General features: G+C 43.3%; 1 protein-coding gene across 5 annotated transcripts in view; it reads right to left on the bottom strand.

Annotated features, from left to right (window-relative positions):
* Positions 1-8,920, bottom strand: part of UBN2 (ubinuclein 2) — a 56,260-nt gene extending 47,340 nt beyond the window's left edge. For 2 of the 5 annotated variants that reach the window (XM_075153329.1, XM_075153345.1), the window contains exons 1-2: positions 8,350-8,917; positions 3,624-3,716 (exon numbers count right to left, since the gene is read on the bottom strand). In XM_075153329.1, the coding sequence (XP_075009430.1) occupies positions 3,624-3,716; positions 8,350-8,826 (570 nt within the window). In that variant the 5' untranslated portion in view covers positions 8,827-8,917. Of the gene's footprint in view, positions 1-3,623; positions 3,717-7,840; positions 8,298-8,349 lie in introns of those variants that run through there. The other 3 variants (XM_075153354.1, XM_075153336.1, XM_075153363.1) reach the window with 3 other exon arrangements.
* Positions 8,921-14,734: the final 5,814 nt, after the last annotated feature.

The following is a 14,734-nucleotide window of genomic DNA, read 5'->3' as shown; positions in this document are numbered from 1 at the left end:
GCAAACACAATGCCAATATTTGAAGACTCTTCCAAGGGCCACAGCAGTGTCTATAAATCAGTAAACCTGATCTCTATATTGCACAAGTTAATAGAAGTTATAAAGAACAGAACCAGCAGGTACAAGAATACACATTGCAGAGCAGGAAGAATTTTGGTAGAAGGAAGCAGTACTTCAAATGCTTTAAAAAAGGTCCAAAGATCTTTAAAGACAAGAAACTATCATGGGATAAGGGGGAAGGCCCACTCAAATTAGGTGGACTGCATTAAAGGTCTGGTTTAAGGCTAGGAAAGAAAGGGTAGGAATAAATGGCAAAGAAAGTGCCACATCAGTGAAATCACCAAGGAATGTGTATTCATTCATCTTTACAAGCAAGAGAGAGGGGGAAGAAGTGTGAGATGACAGAAATTACTGAGGATAGTAAATAAAAAAAGACAACTGAAGAATCACTGAAAGACCTCACAGTTGCTCTCAACTTAGTACGATAAATCACAAACTGAATTCAGTATCAATAAAAGCAAGGTAATCCACACAAAGGAAGTACAACCCAAACAAGAAAAAAATCACAGTGCACTCTCAATTGGTTATGCTGCTCAGGAAGCACTGGAGCCGTTACACACAGTTCTATGACATTTGCTCAACAATCAAGAGTCATCAAAAAAGAAAAGAATTGGGATTTATAAAAAAAAGGAACAGAGAACAAAACCAGAAGTCATCATTATATCACTGATAAATCAGGGCATCCTACCATTAATATCCTTTCATTTAAAAAAAGAAATTAGAACAAAAAAGAGAACAGTAAGCCAACAAGGATGTTTAAAGGTAAAAAACACTGCTTCTGTACAGTAACAGAATGTTAAGACACTTCAGCTGGGAAACGAAAGGGCTGAATTTAGATGATAGCATCAGAATCACATGCAGCATGCAGAAGAACAGGAAATATTTCACTGTTTCTTACAATACAGAAACTATAGAGCACCAAGTGAACTCATCAGGTTTAAACACAAAGTATGTTTTCATACAACATAATCATCATGGTACTCAGTGCCACGGAACACAATGTGAAATTCAGTGAATTCAAAATGATCCGGCAAATTTATGGCAGAAAGCTATACGAAGGGTAGTTAAACACACAGCCTTTGCGTGTTTAAGAAATTAAGCTACAGATTGCTAGACAGGCACAGTGAAGTAGTATCAATGCACACTTACTCTGTTATACTTTCGAGATTCCACTAGTGTCAGAGGACTACGCTACCATCCATTAGATGGACATTTGTTTTGATCCACTAAAAATTCTTACATTATGTACAATATTGTCCGAGATTCATTACCATGTTTTTACAACACAGTGTTTGATTTTGTCTAGAGAATAACAGTAATCAAAAGAATGAAAACGGGAACCATTCGGAACAGATTTTTATGCTGGTGTTTAAAACGTGCAGCAATTGCAAAAAAGTTCTGAATAATCAAGTAAACAAATGGTACATTAACTTTATGTATCTTGTTTTACAAAAATATATTTATCCGTAGGGTTTTTCTTAGTATCTGCAAGATCTATCCAATACTGTACTGATTTGATTATGAGTACAGGAATTTATCCAAAAAGAAGTAAAAAGTCTTCAAGGAAGACTGTTCTTCACACATCAAATTTTTCAGTAGTGGTGCCACACATGTTATGATTAAAAAGATTGCTTGACTCCATTTTAAATGGATATAGATAAGTAATACCTAATTAGTTTAAGGAGGATATAGTACTTCCTGCAAATCCAAAAAAACCCTCTACTTCCTTCTCTTAAAACGAGTGATTACTTTTACACTAAAGCGCTGTTAAAGAGAAGAGAATGGGTATCTATGTCATGGGATCCCTGTTCCAGTTTAAGCTAAGGAGCGAACGTCTCACCACAAGAATCAGAAGATGGCTGGATGTTGTCAGAACATGAGCAATTGTACCAGGTCAGTGTACAGAGATGCAATTCCTCTGAGCATGGATGGTAAGTATTGGAAGAGAGAAAGGACAGGGAGTATCTAACACAAGAACTATTAATCCCTCGCCACCCTCCATGCTTAGTTACCCTAAGCTAATCAGTTGTCCTTTATATAGAAGACATTCCCCTTTACAGGAATTTTGTGGGGCTGAGAGGCATAAGGTATGGCAGAGAATGAGAGAAAGGCAAGAAATTAGAAGTGCAAACAGTAATCAAGATCCAAGTGCATCATGAACTTAAACTGTTGTAAAATGATAGTTTTTGTTACCTACTGCTTTCTAATAGTTAAAAGTATCTATTTGTCCCTTTTTATGACTACTGAGCATTGAACTCAAGTTTTTGTAAGTCTAATAACACCATGTTTTGTCCATAAATGTACATGTTTAGCTTTGATGCATGCATAAATGTATATGTAAAATTAGATTGCTTCCACTACCACTCCCTCCTACATATATTGCTTTACATGCTCTACACTGACTTTCATCTGCTGTAGTTAAGCAACTTGTTTCAGGACATTATAAAATCCTTAACTTGTATTATGGAAATGAGTTTTCTAGAAAAGTACAGTTGAAACATTTTTCTCTCACGTTCAAGAAATAATTTATCATTCAAATGAAAAGCAAACAGTATTCTGGAACTGCCTTCTCAATTCACTGGGTATATTGGCTTCTGCCAATCTCTCCAAAAGATGAAAATTATTCTTTTCTGTTTAAGGGTTTCTTTGTTATGCATCACAGCTAACGTGCCCTGAAATAGTAATTACTTCTACAACATGTATAGACTGGGCACTCAAGAGAAATCTGCCTTTGCCAGAAAAAAAATCCAAATAAATCAGACAAGAAAGATTTTAGTATGTATATTAATAGCAAAAGATACAAATGACTGCTCTTGTTTCCCTTCTTTATTATTGAGGTGCTCTATTGGTAATCCAGAATATCAACATGCCTAAGCATGATGATGAGTTTTGATTGCCAGCTCAGAATTAATCACCCAACCCTACCCATATGAATTCTTAAAGACCTGTTTGGGTGTGGTTTTAGTCAACATTTTCTGATTTCTACCTTCATTTATTAGTGAAAGCCTCTTTATGTTACTACCTACTGTTGTTCAAGTCATTCATGCTACACTTTCAGGAGTCAGCAGAGTATCTTTAGGCAGCTGGCAGCTACAAGATAAACTCATCAAGCAATGACTTGCTATTAAACAATCACTTCCTTCCAAATCAGTCAGAAATTCATCAAGATTCATCAGTATTTAGCCCAAACAGAAGAACTGTTCAATAGTGCACAACAGTATTACATAAAAATTCTTTCCTCCGGCATAGTATTTATCATGAATATTGACCTGCATCTATTACTCAGTTGTATTTATATAGGAAGCTTTTCCAAGAATAGCTTCACAAGCTATAACATCCTAGAGACAAATCTATTTGGCAGACTTGTCTAATAAGCTTGCAGCAGCTTCAAGCTGCTTAAATGAAATATATAATGAGACAGTCAGCTCCAAAATGTACAGAAGTCATTCGACACTACATTAGCAACCCTACTCGGGAAAAAAACCTGATGTTAACTTACGATGCTGTAGAGATGTTATCACTATTAAATATTTGTATATTTTCATACAGGTACAGTAACTCACGTATTTTGCCTCGAACTTCTTGGCTAGCATTTCTACTTCATGCCGCTCACGTTGTTCATCATTAAATGGATCTTCTGAGTGAACTGATTTCTTCTGAAAAATGCAGAAGTTAAATATTCATTCCATAGGAAACACACAGAGTGCATCTAATAAAAACCTATTAAATGTCAATGAACAATGGTCTGATGACTAAGTAGTCAAAATTTATACTAAGAGAGTCCAAATACTTACTTTATTCTCTAAAAATTAGTTCAACCCGCTCAATTATGATTCAGTTACTTTTCTTCTAATGAGAACACAAACAGAAAAGTTAAGACTCAGATCTATATTTTCCCAAGCATTCCACTACAACCTGAACTGAAAGTGTAAGCATAATAGAACTATGGCCATTTAAGGTTCAAAGAGAAAGAACTCTCTCTAAATACAACTCTCATTTCTGCTTCCACTGGTGCCTCTTCACAGGTGCTGTGATCCTTCTAGATACAATACACAAGATGTACCTGGTACCCTAATCAGCAGGGAAGCAGCCAGAAGACTAAAAAGCTCAGTGAGTTACAACCATAATCAATGTAACTCCTTTAACTCTTGTACTGTTATTTTTTTCTTCAGATAATTTCAGTAATCATAGCATGAATTCTGCAAGATTGCCACTATGGTAGCCACAAGGACAATAGAGATTTAGTATTCCAGCTGTACAAAAAAGCAGGAAGTATCCTCCCCCCCTTTTTTTTTTTTGAGAACAGTTTTCACTGACATGACATCAATGAACAGTAATCAAGGATATATGTAGTGCTTTTTTTTTTTTTTTGAAATAAGGTATGGCAGAATAACAGGGCTGTCTTCTTCAAATTACAGTTCACATAAAATACTGTAATTGTTGGAAGCGGGGGAAGGTACTACGATGCTAAAATATAGTGGAATGGAGTTCCATTTTATGGAACTTTATGGATGGCAACTAACTTTACTGCACATGGACCACTCATCAATGAATAAATGAAGATTCATAGTAGACTAAGACAGAACAAAAAGCAACACTAAGTTCAGAAAAGCAAGATCCTTCTTCCACAGTATGAAAAGCCAACATATTGACTAAATGGTGACCAAATAATGACAAACTATCTCGATAGTATCAAGACCAATGTAATGAGGAAGGCAAGCTGAGCAAAACTGCAAACACTACATAATTATCCTACATTGTCTAAACTGAGTACTTAGAGAAAAAATTAATACAGGTTATAGTTAATCCTGAAAAATAAGTTTAAGTTACATACACGACTCCTGCAGGCATAATTAAATATAAAATACTGATCAAATCATGCAACACCTTCTTCTCTACTTTTAGCTGAGAAAACCTATTCCACATCTTCTGCTAGGAACAATTTTTTTTTTTTAATTGTGAAATAAGACAAGGTTGAGGCCAGAGGTCAAGCAAAATTTAGTACTTAAGTGTTAACTTGCCTCTCTCTCCCCCAAACTCTCAAAGCTGTAGCTGACTATCACTTTGATTAGTTAAGCACTATTGGAATCTCAAATTCAAGCGAGTTTTAGTTTTGATGATTTCTGAGGGCTCTGATGGACGGCTCTCAGACTTTGCAGTAACTTTAAGACATTACTACTTCAGCACCTTTACAGCCTGTTTGACAGAAGCCAACTTGGGCTTCCAGCTCATCCGCTTTGAGTTAAGTTCTAGGCACCAAGCTTCAACTGCACCAACAGAAAAGGGAGCGCACTTTCACTTTTGCCAGTTTTTAAGAGGCAAATAAACTCTTCAACCACACTAACTTATTACTCACATCCAAAAAACTTTACATAAATAATTCCTGCCAAAAGATTAACTCTACCAACAACCCTATCAAAGTATGTTCTCTTTATCAGGGCAAAAAAGCAGGACAAGGACAGCATGAGTTTCTAACATAAACATTTCCACTAGTTTTTCATCTAGGCTAGGAACCCAAATTTGGAACAAAAAAAATAGAAGTTGCACTCATCCTGTAAAATAAGTTTTGGGATTCTCTACCGTTTCATTAAGAGACCTATTAAAGAAATGTTTGAAGTTATTCCTGTGCACTAGTCCTTGACTTCTCAGAACAGTCTTCTTCTGGAGAACCTTTCTTGGTTGCTCCAGTTCTAGAGCAACACTACAAGATAGAAAGACAAGCTCCTAGTTTTATAATGTTGAACTTCAACAGCAATAATTATAAGGAAGTCAAACAACTTCTTTCAAGGGATAAGGAGTCAATAGCTTTCAGAAAACCCAATCAATCTTCACCCTACAAAAACAGTTTGTATAGATAAGTTTATATGAACTGTTCATTTTAAAACTGAATCTTTACTAAAACAACAAAAAATTTGGAAATCTAAAACTCCACTTAATACCACAGCATTAACTGCCGACTAGTTACTACCTGCTTGGAAAGAGCAAATCTCACAGATTCTGCAGAAAAGTGGTAGAGGGCAGGCATTTCTTGGTCAAGTTTCATCTTAACAAGGCAGTTTTCTCTGCTGCATTAACTGGTATAGATCACCATAGCTGTTCTACTCCACAAGCAGGATCAATTTTCCTTTCACAATTTTTTTCTATTTTAGGACTTTAAACAGGTTACATAATTTGTTGGTCTGAGAACGACCAGGGTAAGAGACAGACTTCTGTTATCCTAAGCCTCCTGCACTGTGCAGAGCAAATTCTCCTCTTGCGTTTGCTTTAACTATAAAGAAATCTGCGTGCGCTAATTTTATTGCTGGATAAAATGTGTTTCCCCTCTCTTTTCATGCTGATTAATACAAGATTTTAAGTCCTCCCTACCATATCAGAGTAGCTTTTCAAGCTTCTACCGTATAGCAAGCAAGAAGTTACTGACAGGCCAAGTACACATCAGTTTTTAAAAAGAATAAAAGTCCAGAATCATTTTAAAAGGATCACAATTTATGACATTGTTTTATATAATCAGCAGATTATTCCACACAGTCCAGCAACAGACAAGCCATTATGATCCATTCATTTCAATCTGGACTCTACAGAGAGCTGAAAAAACATATACAATTCCTTATAAAGCATTTCTATCACTATTTCTACCTTAAAAGCAGTCTTTGATCCCAATTGTACCAAAAATCCCCTAAATCAACGCTCCCCCTGAGAAGACATGGAATTTGCATGAGAACTACATAAAAAAGCCATTTTTCCCCAACTATGTGTTTAACATATTACCAACCTACAGAAAAAAGGCAGTTGTGGAACTGGGAACTGCCAAATGGAAAAGTCAACCTCCACATACTGAGCCACTTCTAAACAATAACACAATTTTCACCTTCGTACAGGAACTGCTCAGAAAGATGGCACTTCACAGAGCAGCATGCTATGCTACACCAATTCAGAAGAGTCATAACAAGCACTGTTTGCCCACAACAGCTGTAATACAGGATGATCAGAAGGAACCTTTTAACTTGCATCAGAAGATCTCAGAGGGATTAAAATCACGGTCATTGATTTTTCCATCTTCCACATTTGAACACAATCCAGTGTGTACATCCCTCCCACTACAGAACAAAAAGTAAGCAGGCTACTTAAACAGTTACGGCATCATCACCACTTAGAAACACTTTGGTTCGTAAAACAGAAGTTTTAACCATTCTCGAGTTTGTGTTGCATGTAAAAATCCAATGGCGATATTAGTACTGGTATTTGAGGTTTCCTTTTATCACCAGAGCTATCACAACCTTCTCAGTAGTAGTTACTTCCTTGCCCCCTGCCCTTTCCAATAGGATGTAAACTTCCTCTAAAATTGCCTGCATACCGGAATTAAGAGGAGGCACAACTATTTAAATCAAGTGCAACTTCACTGGTATCCTCAACTCACTGAGTGGCTTGAGTGTGACCAGCTTAAGAACATACGCCTCTCCTTCCTACTTGAACAGCAGGTTTTCTTGATTGGCTAATGCTGCTTGCTTCTTAAAGTTGTCTGCATAAGCTTTTCTCTTTAAAAACCAAAGTAGTTCGAGTACCAAGTATTTTCTGGTTGGGAAGAATAGGAAAAGGGAAAATAATTTTTTCTTGAATGAAGTTCTTAACAATTTCAGGTGAGGCTCTATTTTCAACAGCATTAACTCGCATTCATCCCTGCCGCCCCAAGACTGCAGAAACTCATCTCCAAGATTGCTAATGCTCACTTCACCGCTTCTCAAGGCTTGTAGCAGAGCCGGGCTAATAACGCTTCATTTACCTGCACACAGCCTACAAACAATCCGGAAAACGGACCGGCATAGTAACAGTTTCGTTCGGCTGCCGGAAAAAGCTCCCAGGAAGGGAGGATGCAGCACTACCGCTCCCCGGGCAAGGAAGGCGAGGGGAGGAGGGCTGGGGTAAGCGGGGCACAAGATACTGGCGCTCCCCCGCCCCTGCTCGCAGCAAACGCCAGGAGCTCGCGGAAAAGCCACCTGGGAGCCCTCGGCCAGCTCAGGGGCGACAAGTGCGAAGCCTCCCCTTCCCCCCGCCGGCACAGGCGCAACCTCAGCCCCAGGAGGAGCCCGGAGCGACGGCGAGGCCGCCGGACTTCCCTCCAGGGCGCCGCCCCGCCGGCCGGGACCACCCCCGAGCAGGACGGGGAGACCGATAACGTTATCGGCGAGGCGGGGGACGCGGGCAGCGGCCCGACGGGCCCCGGGCGGGGAGGAGGAAGCGCGGCGGGGCCCGGCGGCAGGGGAGGGGGAAGGGGAAGGGGAGGTCCCGTACCCGCGAGTCCCCGCACAGCAGCAGCTCCGGGTAGCTGAACTCCACGCAGCCCTCCTCGGTGGGGTCCTTCAGCACCACCTCCAGGCGGACCGTCTGGCGGAGCGGGAGCGCCTCCTGCGGCGGCGGCGGCTCCTGCCGGCTGCTCTGGCGCGGCGGCGGCGGCGGTAGCTGCGGCGGCGGCGGCGGCAGCGGCGGCGGCTCGGGCCGGGGGGGCTCCCGCTGCGGCTGCTGCTCGGGCCGGCTGCTCTCGCGGGGCGGCTCCAGGCGGGCGGTGCTCTCGCGGGGCGGCGGCGGCAGCGGCTCCGGCCGGGAGAGCTCGTGCGGCGGCTCCGGCGGCGCCAACAGCGGCGCCTCGCGGCCCGCCGGCGGCGGCTCCGGCTCGCGGCCCCCCGGCTCCCGCTCCAGCGCCGGGCTCTCGCCCTCGCGGCGCCTCACGGGTGACAGGCTAATGAACGGCACCCGGCGCGGCTCCGCCATCCTCCGCCGCCCCCCCACCCCCCGCCCGCCGTTCGCCGGCCCCCGCCTCACGCGCTCGGTGACACCGCTCTCCGCGCTCCCTCCCACCGGCTCCTCCCTCTCCCCTCCCCCCTCCGCCGCCCGGTCGGAGCTGCCCCCTACGTTCTCCTCGCCGCCTCCACCCCCGCCATCTTGGCGCCCCCCCACATAAATAGAAGCAGGCCCGCAGGCCGCGCAGGCGCACCGCGGACGCCGACGCCGGCGCACCGCCCCGCGTCGCTGTTGTTATTGCTCAGCTTCCCCCCTGACGTCAGCGCGGCCGCCGGCGCCTACACGCCGCGGCCGCCGGCGCCCGCCCCCAGTTGCCTTGGCGATGTGCACGCTGCCGGCCGTCGGCGCCTTAAAGGGCCCGCGGCCCGCCGGGCCGCTCGCCGTCCTCCCGGCCGCCCCGAGCCGCGCGGGGCGCCCCCGCCCGCTGGCACACCGTCGCGGGGCAATGGCGGCCGCGCCGCCGCCGCCGCCTCCCCTCCCCCTGCACCTCGCGGCTGCTCGAGGGCGGCCGTTGGCGCCAGGGGAGCGGCCTCGGCGGGGATCCCCCCCTCCCCTGAGGCGCGGCGCGGCCCCGCTGAGACGGGGCGGGAGGAAGGGGCAGCCCCGGCTCGGGCTGCTTCGTGCTGACGGGGCGGCGGGAGCCCTCGGCGGGAGGGGGGCTGCCGCCGCTGCCGGCAGCGGGTGCTGACGGGGCGGTGCAGCTCTCGTCCTCTCGGGGCAGCGTGGGGTGGCTGCCGGGCCCGCGGGCCTGCTTAGAGGAAGGTGCTCTGAGGCCTCTCGAATTCAGCAGCTGTAGGTCAGTCACCAGAAAAAAACACCCTTAAATCCTAAACACGATCGAGAGTGCAGTTGCGGGGGAGACCGGCCGTTTCCAGGCTGCAGGGGCGACGGGTAGAACGCGTCTTGTCTCAGTGGCATCGACACACAGCGTATGAAGCGCTGCTGGAGCATCTGAGAAGATCAGGGTTTGGCAAAATTGCTCCGTAAAGGGTTGAGCCCAGCCTGCTCCTGCAGAACAGCAGGCGCTGCTGTGGTAGCCAGGCTGTCCTCTGAGGAAAGGGAGCTTGTTCTGCGGCCATGCCTGGGCTGTAGGGTACCAGTTGTGGTTGCAGGGAGCAGTTGTGGATGGTGAGGAAGAGTTCTCTTCTAGACAGGGGACAACGCAAGGAAGGCAGGGTATGAGCAGCAGCGAGGCTTCCTTCGTGGGCAAGACTGCCTGCAAGCAGTGCAAGTGTTTCAGTCTGTCACCACCTACTTTGACAGACTGATGGCTGGTATTTCCAGATGGAGGTGTGCCACCAAGGCACTGCTAAGTTTCAGGAAGCTACGAACATCTTGATGTGCATTGTGTTCTCCAGCTTCATTGGAGCAGAGAGAAAGGCATTATCATTTTTTGCTCTTTTTTAGCCTCAGAAATACTAGGTAGGAGGGGCTTTGTTCTCTTTTCATAAATGTACTCATGTTATGCAAAGCAAACATAATTTACATATGTAAATTATTTTGGATAATTATAGCAGACCATTCTGTGCAGCACATTACTCCACTTTCCAAACTGCATTCATCACAGTGCTTGATGTTTTCCTCTCATTGCATATGAAGTCTTTTGACTTGACTGCTTACTTTCATCTAGACTCCAGAGAAGATCTGTGACACTTGAACGGTGCTATTGAAAGTGATGATTTCACTAACAAGGAATGGAGGACATTCTGGAATACTGCTTGCAGCAGGAAGCCAGTGGAACGATGGATCTGATCTGAGAAACGTAGGCTATCTCCTTTTGAAGCTTGAAAGGCTTTGTTGAGCTTTATAGTCAAAGGGACTTGTTTTATTTTAAAACCTTGCATGTTCTAGTATGACTAGCAAGCTCGGTAGAGGTATTCCTCAAATATGTTTTTACTTTCAGTGTCATAATAAAATTATTCAGAAATCCCACTTGTTCTCCTGTTGAGAATTTCATACAGCTATCTGATGATGCATATAATAGGCAATGTATTTCTGCATTCAAACTGAGTGAGTATCGCCAAGCTCCAGACCTTGCAGATCCTGCCAGGAAGATTCTAGTTCTCATCGAAGTTTCTATGTAGTCTATGTCATTAAACCTTGTGATGGTAGAAAGGGGCCTTTCCTCAGCAAAAGAGCAATTTATTGCTCAGCAAACAAAAGTCTTACGTGGAAATCATGGGCTCTTCTGCAGCTCTGCTGATTGCTTGTTTTCAATTGCCAGATGGGAGACTAGACATTGAAATAATAACAGGAATACAACAATTTATGTTCGCAGGTAATACTTGGGCATATCCTTGGAAAAGAGTGAAGATAAGCTGTGCATTTTAACGCTCCAACCTAAAACTCAGTTCTGTCTTTCAGTCCCCTAAGATACGTATTCAGAAGTAATAAATGTAGGACAGGTACTCCACAAGAAGATGAGTTTTGCAAGTATCTGAATTCAGTACTTTAAATTATCTTGGTTGTAGTGTAGATACACCTGGAAGCACATCCTGGTCAGATTTTTAACACGCTTTTTAAGTAGCAAAAAAATAAGCTGGATAGGAATAACTCATCTGACCCATGAGAGGGTCACAGAGAAAAACAGAAGTAGTTCTTGGAAATAGTTTCAGGTAGCCATTTGTTCTAAGTTACGAGATTGCAGACTTTGATAGTAGAAGCAGCCTTTCACATCTAAGGTTTTCGTAGATATTTACCAGCTTGTTTATATACCCCCGCTTCCTCTCTCTCTTCTGGGAGTTTAATTAGACAAATAAATCCTCATATTTATATTTTATCTAACCTCTGAGCATCTTGGAGCACACATCTTTTTTTATGAGGCTCAATATTTGTTTATGCAACTTGACAAACAGTAGTTCTGGATCTTTAAATTTCAAGTGAAGTTACCAAAGACAGCTTGCTCTGGATCTGAGTATCTGAACTAGATCAGAAAGAAACTTGGCAGCAGATCCAAGCATAGCAGTTACTGGAATATGTTATCATTACATTTGGTCTAAGATACTGGAAGCACTCGGGAAAGACTCCCAAGAAACAAACTAAATCCACTAGATTTTAAGTTCTCCAGGAATTTAGTTTTGAATACACCAGAAGAGTTCCAGGCTTGTGCTATATCAAACAGTTTCAAGAGGAGTTAGAGTTGTATTTTTTCCATCATTGTTTTTCTGTTCTGCTACCTGTTTTGTTCTTTGGCGTTAAGCTCTGTCTCAGGTATTGTTTGAACATAGTATAATGTGCTGCACTTGTCAGTGGAGCACAAAAAAAAAAAAAAAATTAAAAAAAGGTAATTAGATATGTTTTGCCAATTATTTTGCTTCCTCTCAGGATATGACCATGCTAAAATAGTCCAACATAGAATACAGATTCCTTCGTTTTGTCTGTTATCTGAAGGACACTTTATAATGAAAGTGTCTCTTGAAAGAGGCAGATTAAGTGTTTAAAAAAAAAAAAAAACAACTGCAGAAAGAGGGTAATTTTGAGGTGAATTTGAAGCTGCTTTTTATTTCATTGGTGAAAGCCAGTATGAGCAGATCATACAAAGTGGATGCTCAGAACTACAGGTGCTACAGCCACATCAGCGAGTGGAAGTTTCTTGACCTGGCTTTGTTTCAAATACAGAAAATGACGGCCCAGTAAGCCACCAGAGGCCTCCACCCTGGGATCCTCCTGCTCTGCCTTGGGGTGGCTTTTCTGTCTGGCAGCCAAACCTCTAGCACTCTCTCTTCCTTTTGGGCGTTCGTGTTCATTGTGTTAGAATCAGAGCTGTACCCTGTTCCGTTACAGAGCAGTGCTAGCTGCTCTCCTGGGCCTAATGGAAGCTGCTGTTCTGCCTGTACGGCTTCCTCTGGGCTGGACGCCCCACAGCAGCAGGCCCTGCATCCCATCAGAAGGCAGAGGTGTCCTTACGATCAGATGTGTCTGTCTCCAGGGAGGTTGCTTTCAGTTTCAAAGGCTGAATGCTTTACTTCTGTGAGCTGTGAGGCTGTTGCCCTAGGATGGGAATGTGGGGGAAAACGTGTTCTGCTTATATGAATAGTAAGTTTCCGCACTCAAGCTTAGGTGGCGTGGGATGGCAGTTTGTCATCTGCTTTGCTTAAGGTGGGCACTGGCACCTATATTGAGGTAGGAGCTGTATTGGTAGCCAGCTCATGCCTGTGCCGGTCAGATCTCAGCCAGTCAAAAGTCTCCAAGAGATACTTCTACCAGGTTTGGGCTTTGTTTTTTTGTAAGAATATCCTCATTTTCCATGGGTTGCTTCCTCACTATATCCTCCTGATATCTTGGTTTCTTAAGGTCCAGCCAGGCATCTTGTTGATCGTCATGGTCTTTTCACTGAAACTGCTGCCACAGCAGCTGCAACTTCCATTGCTGTGTCGGGAGATGATACAGCTGCAGGTAGGATGGTGTTTGTGTAGCTTTTACTAGCTACTGCATCACAAGAATCCACTGCACCAACAATATGGCTGGCATTGCTGGTTTTCTGTTTAATGAGGCTCTCTGAATTCAAGTGTGCTTTTTTTTGGACTTGCCTTCCCTCCTACGGTTTTGCTAAGTTGGTTCCTGCCAGATCCAGAATCAAGGAATAAAAAACCCCCTCTCTTTCCAAAACCAAGCACAATGCCCTGCAAACCATTTGGAAAACTAATTTCTTTTATCTACAGGATCCTTCCACCTCACCTTTTTTTTTTCATTCTTTTAATGAAAAATACTGTTTCCTGTAGACATACCTTTAGCTTTCTTTCTGCTCAGGCATGTGTGCTTAGAGTTGTTACCAGCTGCTCTGCCATATCCTTTAAAAGTTCAAAGTACTCTATTCAGTGAAGTAAGCAGTAGTTTAGAAGGACTGTAGGCAGGTAGAGAAATGCCAGATGTTGGGATGAGAAAAAGTGCATTAGCTTCAGGTAATTAGAATATACTTTACCAGGGCATTAATACGCATTTATCACAATTTCAAGGCAAAGGAACCGTGACTATGAACTTTATCCCATGCGTCGGTATATTGCTTCCTGTGAACTGGTCAAACCTTACTTATTGGAGAATGAAAGTTTGAGCCTATGAGACACTGGAGTCCTTTCAAGAACTTCAAGAAAAGCTTTGAACAAACCTGATTAAAAGTTCAAGGTTTCAATGATGATAGGAAGTTTTAAGGGTAGCAACAATTTTTATGCAAAAGGTAGTTACTGCTCCTGGACCTTGGAAACACTTTTTACCTTTAGAAGTGGATTTAGGTGCATCTTTTGTTCTTCCTGAAATGAGGAATGGTCTTCCAATACCATGTTGTGTGCCAGGACAGCATAAATGGCAGTACTAGGTATCTAGGAGATAGCTGACAAAAACAAAATGTTGGCTTTTATCTCATGTTAAAAATAAGCTAGAAACCAGGGCAAGTCTTCGTGTTAGAAAAGTAAAGGGATTGACAGGACTGCCTGTGTCATGGCACTGTGAGTTCCTCAACCAAAGGTGGGGGTGTTATCACCTGTGCTGTTCACATGCAATTTCTCAATGAGAACTTCAAAACTGACACAACTTCTGTATGACTAGTGATTTTTATGATCTACAGAATATTGTAACATTCTTTAAGCTAATAAATAGAAGACGATCATTAACTTAAAGGAACCTCAAAGAAAATGGAAAGCTTCAAATGCTGCATTTACATGGAATAGCATATTAGGAAGAAAAAGGGATGAGAGAAAATGGAAGGAACTGCATCTTGGCCAAGGAAGAGCAAGCTGCTCCAAGAAGCTGCTGTTGGGAACAACTTTCAATCCTGGAGAGGAGGTGAGATATTAAGACATTGAACATCAGCTCTTAAGTGGGTGCATTTACCAAGCAGAATGCTGGTAATTTTTTCCCTCAGATAACGGTAGCAAAGTCAATT

The sequence above is a fragment of the Calonectris borealis genome, chromosome 1 (assembly GCF_964195595.1).
Source record: "Calonectris borealis chromosome 1, bCalBor7.hap1.2, whole genome shotgun sequence".
NCBI classification, from domain to species: domain Eukaryota; kingdom Metazoa; phylum Chordata; class Aves; order Procellariiformes; family Procellariidae; genus Calonectris; species Calonectris borealis.
The sequence above is the reverse complement of the archived record's forward strand: the minus strand, read 5'-3'. Positions and strand labels throughout refer to the sequence as shown.